This window comes from Gavialis gangeticus, unplaced genomic scaffold (assembly GCF_001723915.1).
Source record: "Gavialis gangeticus isolate Ggan-Ray unplaced genomic scaffold, GavGan_comp1, whole genome shotgun sequence".
Classification (NCBI taxonomy): Eukaryota; Metazoa; Chordata; order Crocodylia; family Gavialidae; genus Gavialis; species Gavialis gangeticus.
The window spans coordinates 87,372,799-87,382,466 of NW_017728992.1; the positions used below are offsets into that span (position 1 = coordinate 87,372,799).

At 47.0% G+C, this 9,668-nt stretch overlaps 1 protein-coding gene across 3 annotated transcripts in view; it reads left to right on the top strand.

The window, feature by feature from the left end:
* The window catches only part of PTPN2 (protein tyrosine phosphatase, non-receptor type 2), a 67,681-nt gene that overhangs the window by 42,827 nt on the left and 15,186 nt on the right, over positions 1-9,668 (top strand). For all 3 annotated transcript variants that reach the window (XM_019524994.1, XM_019524979.1, XM_019524987.1), the window contains one exon: positions 446-604. In XM_019524994.1, coding sequence (XP_019380539.1) covers positions 446-604 — 159 coding nt within the window. The remainder of the gene's footprint in view (positions 1-445; positions 605-9,668) is intronic.

The window sequence follows — 9,668 nt, forward strand, 5'->3', positions numbered from 1 at the left end:
AAAAAAAAAAACCCCCCCCCCCCCCCAAAAAAAAAGAAGGTGAAATCAAACATTGTTGTAGATGCTTAGTTTAAGTAAAATGGACCCTTGGAATAATTGTGATGAGGAATATGGAGAGATTCACAGAGTTCCTCCAGAAAGCAGTTTTTAAAAGTTGGCATTATCAGATCTTGCAATTTTACTTTGAGTCATTTTATTATTTGGTATACTTTTTAAAATTTCGGCTACTGACTGATTTAAAAGAACTGACAGTGTACCTTTTTGTTTCTGAGTAGAACTCATGATGAATAATTTGGGAAACCTGTTTTCAGTTGTTTGGTTTTTTTGGGAATAACTGAAGAATGCAGCATGAGGTTGAATGTACATATTTTATGATTTATATACTATCCTTTTTGCCTTTAATCTATGAAACTCTTAGTATAATTTTAATCCATTTTCATTACAGATGGAAAAAAAGGATCCCTTTTCTGTAGACATAAAGAAAGTATTATTAGACATGAGGAAATATCGAATGGGGCTTATTCAGACACCTGACCAATTAAGGTTTTCATATATGGCTGTAATAGAAGGAACAAAATTTATAATGGGAGATTCAACTATACAGGTAAATGTTCAGAATAAAATGAGTTGACTTTTTAAAATCCATTTTTAAATGTTAAAATATCAAATGATTTTTTTTTTGTATAGCTTGAAACCACATAATTTCTGTGTTTGGTTGAGCAGTTGAATGTCTTTTAACCTAGATTAAAGGGCAGGCAATTATTTTGGGTGGAGGGCCACTTGCTGAGTTTTGGCAAGCTGTTGAGGGCCACATGGGCAGCCCTGCTGCTTGAAAGGTGCCCTGGCCCCTGGTTGCTATCTTGGGACCCACCCCTAACCTCTGACCTTTACCACCAGAAGTCCTTCCCCTTCCTCCTGAAAGTTTTCCTTTGGGAAAGAGGGTTTGCCATCTTGTGGGGGGGGAGGAAACAAATTACATTTAAAAAATCAAGCATCCATAATAATATATTTTAATTTAATTAAAAATATATATATTTGTCTTGATTTGTGTGCATTTGTTCTGTATATGCAGAAGTGATTGCGTATGGGTGTTTGTGGGTGTGTGTTGATGTGGGCATGTAGTGCAGAGTGGCTGGCAGGCAGGCAGGAAAGTGGGGAAAGCAGTGGGGGGGAGTGGAAGCAAGTGGGAGTGTGGGGCCTGCACCAAAGTCCTGGGGCCAGTGCCAGCGGGGCCCAGAGTGGGGTGGCAGAAGCATGGGGTGTGGGCTGGCAGGGATCTGTGGAGCCAGGCTGGGCTGCACCAGCAGGGAGGGTGGGGAGCTGACCCAGCTCCATGGAGCCCCTGCTGACCAGGACCCCATGCTCCTGCCACCCTGCTCTGGGTCCCACTGCCACTGGGACATGGGCCTGGGCCCTGTGCTCCTGCCCAGCTGCTGCTGGCTTCTGCATGCCTGCTCACTCCCAGTGCCCCCTGCCCCAGCCCCGGGGTACAGGCAGCAAGAAGCGTGCAGCCCCAACCCCACAAGCTCCATGCTCGCCCATCTGGAGTAAGCAGCAGCAGCAGCAGGGAATGAACTGGTGCTCAGCACAGGGGGAAAGCGCCCTGCTCGCCTCCCCCACTCTGTGATTAGCACTTCCTGCTGCAGCCGCTCACAGCCTGTGCGGGGCTGTCTTGCCTCTCTGCCATATCACCACTGCCCATGGGGTACAGAGCAGACACAGGCAGCGCTTTTTCCCTCATGCTGAGCACCAGTTCATTCCCCACTGCTGCTGCTGGCCTGGGCCCTGCACCAGCTCTGGGCTTGCTGTCAGGCCTGAGCAGCAGCAGTAGCTTAGCAGTAGCCAGTAGCAATAGTTGGGCAGAAACTGCTGCTCAGCACAGAGGAAAGTGGCCCACCTGCTCACTGCCACCGGGCAGTGTTTGCTGTGGCTGCCCACCCGGAGCTTGCGCTGTGCTCAGCTGTGGGGTGGCTACTTCACTGCTGCCTCTGTGCTCCCCTGTGGCTGCTCTACATGGCTGCTGCTGCCGCACTGAGCAGCATAGAGGCAGGGATGAAGCATCTGCACTGCAGCGTAGGGCGGTGCAAGCTCTGGGCGGGCATCCACAGCAAACACTGCCCAATGGCAGCGAGCAGGGGAGCTGCTTTTCTCCATGCTGAGCAGCAGTTTCTGCTCAGCTGCTGCTGCTGCTCAGCCCCAACAGGTGAGTCCAGAGCTGGTGTGGGGCTCAAGCTACCAGTGGCAGCAGGGAACAAACTGGTGTTCAGCATGGGGGAAGCGGCTGCTCCCCTTCCCCGTGGTCTGTGTCCCATGCTGCAGCCTCTCAGAGCCCACGCAGGGCTGCCTGTGCCTGCTCTCTATTGCCTCTGTTGTGTGAGCTGCCTGTGCCTGCTCTCTGTTGTCACGTGGTGGAGAGGCAGGACAGCCCCAAATGGGCTGTGAGTGGCTGGAGCAGGAAGCACGGGCCATGGGGAGAAGGGGGCCACCTTTCTCTTGTGCTGAGCACCATTCCCGCCGCCACTGTTCAGCCCAGATGGTCAGCACGTGGCATGTGGGGTTGGGGCTGCGCACCCGTCCCCACCTGTATTGTGGGGCTGGACTGGGGGCACTGGGAGTGATCAGGTGCACAGGAGCCAGCAGCAGATGGGTAGGAGAGTGGGGCCCATGCCGGTGTCCAAGGGCTACCGCCAGTGGGGCCCACTGCAGGTAGGAGGAGCTCTGGAGCTGGGTCAGCTTCCTTTCCTCTCCGCCAGGGAAACCTAGCCCACACCCTGCACTCTTACTGCCCTGCTCTGGGCTCCACTGGCGCTGGCCCTATGCTCCTGCACGCCACTTGCTTCCACCCACCTGCAAGGCTGGACCGTGGGGCTCAGTAGGAACTGGCCTGGCCCCAAGGACTGGGGTGATCCCCATGGTCCTCCCCTGCTTCCCCCCAATTCTTATCTGAATTTCCCATGCTGACACAGCCACGAACGGCCCCTGCTAGGGGCTTCCGGCTGGTGGAGGACAGGGCTGGGCGGGCCCTGCCATTGCAGGAGCCTGCCGTGGCTTTCCCTGGGTCCTACTGCCCCTGGCTCTTGTCATCTTTGACAGGAGCCGGGGGCAGATAAATATTAATTTTCCAAATTTTTTTTTTTAGGGGCCGGATAGAATGGCCTGGCAGGGTAGATGCAGCTTGCGGGCCATATTTTGCCCACTCCTGACCTAGATGCAAAAAATGTACTGGCTACAGGGCCTGGTCAATCTTCCAAATTTATGTAACAATGCACAAGCATAATTTTTTTTCTTTAAATACCAATATGACAAATCTCTCTTCAGCATTTATTTAAAAACAAGCCTGCAACCTCAGGCTCCCTGGCCCCCATTTCTTCCTCATGCAGCAGCTTCTGCCACCTGCTTCCTTCTGCCCCCCTACCATTACCCTTGCTGTGGCCCCACTGAGCCCTAGCCCAGCCCTGTGGCACTGGTGGTGACAGCACCTGCGTCTGGGTCTGAGCCAGGGTTGCAGATGCCATGCTGCTGCCACTGGTACCGGGCCAGGCTGGGGTTCTGTTCCATGTCCCAGGCTGGAGCAGGGCCGGATCCTGCCAGAGCAGAGCAAGGGGAAATAGCGGGGAGGGCAGGGCAAGTGGGAGGAGCCTGAGGGAGGCAGGCATGGAGGCAGAGGTCGTAGGGGAGGGAGTGGGGGAGTCTGAGGCTGCAGAAGGGGACAGGAGTTAAGTTGCTTGACACCTCCCATCCCCCACTGTCTGCCCCCTGCCACTGCTTGCCTTGCAGTAGCAGTAGAGGGGGATGAATTCAAGACAGTCTTCCAGTCATTAGATTCTATACATGGAAAATTATAACAAATGTATACGTATTCCATGTATAGAATCTAGCTACTGTGTGGGGATCCCTTAAATTCAAGGTCATCTGGGATTCAGTTCAATATGCTAGTTTTTTAGATCTGTTCCTCACTGACCTGGGTTGTCCACAGGAAATTAATTTTTATCCTGGTCCAGTTAGTGGAATTCATAAGAGCAGTTTTTTTGGGTCAAGGTTAGCCAGAGGTTTTTTCCTCTGACAAAGTTTTTATATCATCTGGGTTAGTTTTGTAGCCTAACAGCAGTAAAGATGTAAGGAATGTCTCAAGCACGTGTCCTTCTTTGCCTCTATAACTCAAGGTTTCATCTCAGGCTTTTCCAAGGATGACCAAAGTCAATCAACTGAATAAAGGTGCTAGATATCCTACTATCTTTACATCAGTGGATGGATATACAAAATGCATTTGGAGCAGCTTTCTGCTACAGTCTACCAAAACACTAATGTATGTCTGGAAAAGAGGCTGAGTTGCTCATCTGGATAGCTGTCAGACCCAAAGCCTGTGGCCATCATCAGGATGAGGGGTATAGGCAAATTATAGAGGAGCTGAGACGTAATATGGGTTGTGTGAAGATCATTCCAACCTTTTTTGAAAGGCACAACTCCTTAGGTCTTATCAAACTGTACTGTAGCTATGTATTGCATAATACAGGTGAGGAAAAATAGATTTCATGGACATTAGGGCTGGAAGGGACCTTAGAAGATCACCAAGTCCAGCCCCCTGCCCCAGGGGCAGGAAGTCAGCTGGGGTCATAGGATCCCAGCAAGAAAAACATCCAGGTTTCTCTTGAAGGCATTTGAAGTAGGTGCTTAAACCACCTCCAGCGGCAGGCCATTTCGGACCTTGTGGGCTCGGACAGTAAAGAAGTTCTTCCTTATGTCCAGGCTGCAGTGGTCTTGCAGGAGTTTATAAGCGTTTGACCTTATAATCCCTTGGGGCGCTCTGTTGAACAAACATTTCCCCAGGTCCTGGTGAAAACCCTTTATAAACTTATAGGTGGCTATCAGGTCACACGTGAGCCTGCGCTTTTCCAAGCTGAAAAGTCCCATGACTCTCAGCCTCTTGTCATAAGGTCTGTTTTCCTGACCTCTGATCATGCGTATGGCTCTCCTCTGGACTCTCAAGCTTCTCCACATCCTTTTTGAATTGTGGAGCCCAAAACTGGATGCAGTACTCCAGCTGCGGCCTCACCAAGGCCAAGTACAATGGGAGAATGACATCCTGTTTTTGCTTGAGAACGACCTATAGATGCAAGCCAGCGTTTTCCTTGCTTTACTGGCTGCAGCATCACATTGCAGGCTCATGATTATCTTGTGGTCAATCCTGACCCCCAAGTTCGTTTCGCCTACAGTGCTAGTCAGCGTAGCACTGTCGAGCCTATAGACATGCTGCAGGTTTTTCCTCCCAAGGTGGAGCACCTTTCATTTTTTGGTATTAAATGCTATCAGGTTCTCATCTGCCCACTTACTGAGCCTGTCAAGGTCAGCCTGGATTACCCCGTTGTCCTTGGGTGTGGATGCTTTACCCCAGAGTTTGGTATCATTGGCGAACCTGGCCAGTCTGCTTCTGACTCCAGTGTCAACATCATTAATTAAGAGGTTGAACAAAATAGGTCCAAGGACAGAGCCTTGAGGGACCCCACTGGTCACAGGGCACCACGACGATTGACTTCCATCAACCACCACCCTCTGGGTCCGACTACGGAGCCAATTCCCCAGCCAGTGGATCGTGGTGGACCCAAAGCCGCAATTGGCCAGTTTTGCCAAAAGGTGCTCATGAGATACCAGATCAAAGGCTTTTTTGAAGTTGAGATGCGTGACATCAGTCTCTTCCCCCTTGTCAAGGTGATAGGTCACCTAGTTGTAAAAGGAAATGAGATTGGTCAAGCACGACCTACCCGCAACAAACCCGTGCTGGCTGTCCCTCAGGGTGTTGGCCAGTCCATTAAGAATGGCCTCCTTGATGATTTTTTCTAAGACCTTCCCAAGGATAGAGGTTAGGCTGATGGGCCTGTAGTTTGCCAGATCCACTTTCCTCCCTTTCTTGAAGATTAGGCACCACATTGGCCTTCTTTCAGTTGTCGGGCACTTCACCAGAGCGCCAGGAGCTTTCAAAGATCCGTGCCAGGGGCTGAGCTATGATGCTAGCTAGCTCCTTGAGTACTCTCTCGTGTAAATTGTCAGGGCCGGCTTTAATAAGATCAAAGCGCCTTTTAAGAACCTATTTAATAGGAACAGTGTTTTCAGAATAGTCAACAGCATAATGATGCAAATGCCAGGAGCACTCAAGTAGCAGATCACCTAAGCAGGAGGAACAGGAGATGGAATAAGAAAGGCATAGTTGGACTAAAAAGGGATCAGTCTCAGGCACATCAGCTGTAGTTCTTTAACCTTCTGCATCCCTTGAATAAACCTTTTATTTTTTTCTATAATTTCTTCTAGATTTGCTTTAAAAAGTCATGATGTAGTCTTTTTAGTCTCTGCTTCTGATCATACAGATTAGTGGTTCTCAACCTTTTTAGACATGAGGCACCCATCATTAGACTCAGGGCACCCTTTGAAAAATGATAGATCTTTTTTGACTGACAGAATGAATAGAGCGGTTCTTCTGTTGCAAAGAACTCAAAGACTGTAACAGGTCAAAATTTTTTGGCACTATGGATTCCTGTTTTGAAATTTCTGGATTTATTTTGTGAATTGTGTAGATCTTGTGGATCTTTCGCCTACCCAACTGCACTAGTATTGTGCAGTACCTTGTGGTATGCTTAAAAGGCACCCTGATTGAGAATCACTGGTATAGATGTTAATTCATTGACAACAGTGGACAGCAGTTCCTCTGTGGAAGTCCAGAATATTTTCTCTTCTCTTAGAGTAGAAGAATCCTTTCTTGATGTACATGTAATGTAAAATGGAAGTATTTCCTTTGTATTCTGAGTATCAGGTTTGCCCATGGGAATTCTTTAGCTACTAGTAATTTTAAAAAAACCCCAAAACTCCACCTGCCCGTTTTAGCATCAAAATCTGAATCTTGTCTGCTTGTCTAGTATTGGGCGTGATTTTCACACCTAGCTATTCAGATTCTTGAATGGTTTCTTACTCTTTTTCCATGTCAAAAAATATCCTTAAAAGTTGAACTTTATACTTGCCGTATTTAGCCATTTGATCCGTAAATCTGTTTTAATCCATTTCATATTGTGTTTGTTCATTTAAAATGGTATTCTTAGTATCCTGTGAGATGAGATTCAGGATTCGATTGCTGATGCTTTTTACGTAACTTTTTGTCTCAGAATCACTGACACATCCCTCAGAATTTATATCTAAAAAATATAACTTTCACCATGTTCGTGATATAAATCTTCCATTGTCTGTCTTCTGGGGGTGGAAAAAAAAGTCTGGACATATGAGAAGTATCTTGTAACCGTCATAGGACAAGGCGACTTTGCACGTCTTCAAGCTTGATTACCTTCATAAGCAGATCCAGAGTTCAAGCTATTTCCACAGAAAAGCATTTTGAGGAAAATGTCAGAATGTATTGTAACTGCTGCCTATGAGACCAAGTACACTTTTTTTAGAATGAGATTTACTGTTATATCAGAGCTGAGCCAGCCACAGCAGCATGCATTAGCAGAATTCTTACAGCTAGTATTTGCAAAGTAACTACCTGCTGTACTATATTCATACATTTACCAGGCACTCTCCCTCGATACTGGGCTTCAGCTCCAATGTGCAGTTTGGTCCGGCAGTCCTGCAGGCATTGTTTAAATATGTTTTCTAGCACACCCTTCTTGAAGATTTATTGCTTGGCTAGTCATCAAAAATGAGACTGGCTTCCAACCTCTTTTAAGTAACTGATTTTTCACCTTGAAGGATGCAAGATGAGTTACCTTCTTTTGCTGTAGCTCGAGACATTTGATCAAGATCTTGGCATCAGAGGAACTGATTTGACATTTCAGGACTCTTTTCTCTTTCAGGACTCGTTTCTCTTTCTGCATTTGGGAAAGGGGGTAACATGAGAGTATGTAGGCTATAGGCTATATGAGCAGCAGCAACGGAGATTGCTCCTCAAAAGATTCCAGTCTTCTGTGCAAGGGGGAAGGCATATGGACCACAAACAAGGGATCCATATATACATATTATCTCAGTGAATCTGGTGCTGTAAGGTCAGAAAACATTCTTTGTCTTCCCATAGGTATGTTTGAAGACTACAGTTATAGTTGGAGTTTACAAGGAACCTTTTTGAATAATTCAGACACAGAAAATAGGCATGGGGGGAACCATAATGAATAAGTATCTTCATAATCTGGGGATTTTAGTGAAGGTGAAATGATTCTGAAAGCAAGAAAGTGTTTTCTTCAATCTTTCTCCCAGTCACAGCATCTTGGACCAGCCTGTCACCAGTACCTCCTCATTTCTATTGCTAAATCCTTATTCAGTTACGCTTCCTGTGGCTCACTTTTTCTTCATTCTTTCTGCTAAATTGATTCTACGTGGAATTCAGTGTAAAGCAGGGGTATCAACCTCTCATCAGGTCCCATGGGCCAGATGAATGGTGCAAGGCTGGCCTGTCAGATCTAGCACGTGGGGCAAGCCAGTGTGTACTGTATTCAGCACACGGGTCAACAGCAAGACTCACGGGCAGCTGTGGGTTGCATCTCTGATGCCCCTGCTCTAAAGTAATTGACTGCTTTTTCTATGTCATGCTTATCTATCTTCAAATTCATCTTTGTGGAGTGAGACTTAATTTTGTTGTAGGTTCAGGAAATACCAGAATTGTCCTATCTTTGAGGGGAGGAGGAGAATAGTATAATTTTAAAAAATGAGAATTCTTGGCTCAAGAACTGAAAGCCTGACCCTCTTGAAGTCTGTAAGAGTTCTGGCAGTATCTGGAGAGAGGCCAGGATTTTGCTCACTGTATTCTACCACTGAAAGTCCCATGGTTTTGATAGTGAAGAAGAATGTGATAGTACAAGATCAAATGGATATACTGGAGCTAGCTAAGAGCTGATTCTCTTATCTATACCCTCTGCTTTTTAAAAGGAGATCAGTGTTATCAAGTTCACCAGAAGGGAACTGTATAGTTTCCCATTTGCCACCTTTGTGGCTGTCAGGAACTTGGGAGAGGTCAAGATGTTCTTTTGCTAAATCCCAAGGGATTAAACTGCCCTACATAGGAAGATTCATTCTTCAAGAGCCTGCAGCAGATTACCAGGGTAATTTGAATGTTTATTCCTGTACATTGACTATTTAGGTTTAACTGTTGCATTATTGATTCTTGCTTTTGAATGTTAGAGAGAAATTAGTCTAAATGGTCGTCTATGTAATCAGATTCTATTTAATCATCTGTTTAATGCAGAAAAGGACTTGGGGCTTGCAGTGGACAATAAACTGGATACATTGGCAGTGTGCCCTTGTTGCCAAGAAGGCTAACAGCATACCAGGCTGCATTAGTAGGAGCATTGCCAGCAAATTGAGGGAAGTAATTATTCCTCTCTACTTGGCACTTGGGCACTAGTGAAGCCATATCTGGAGAACTGTGTTCAGGTTTGGGCCCCTCACTAAAAGGATGTGGAGAAGTTGGAGAGAGTCCAGCAGAGCAGCAAAAATAGTTAGGGAGCTGGGGCGCACAACTTTTGGGCAGGGGCAGAGGCAGAGAGAATTGGGCTCATTTAGTCTGAAGAAGAGAAGACTAAGGGGGGATTTGATAGCAGCCTTTTAACTACTTGAGGGATGGTTCCAAAGAGGATGGAGCCAGACCAGGGGTGGGCAATTATCTTGACCCGTGGTCCACATATGGAGTTTTGGGGGGC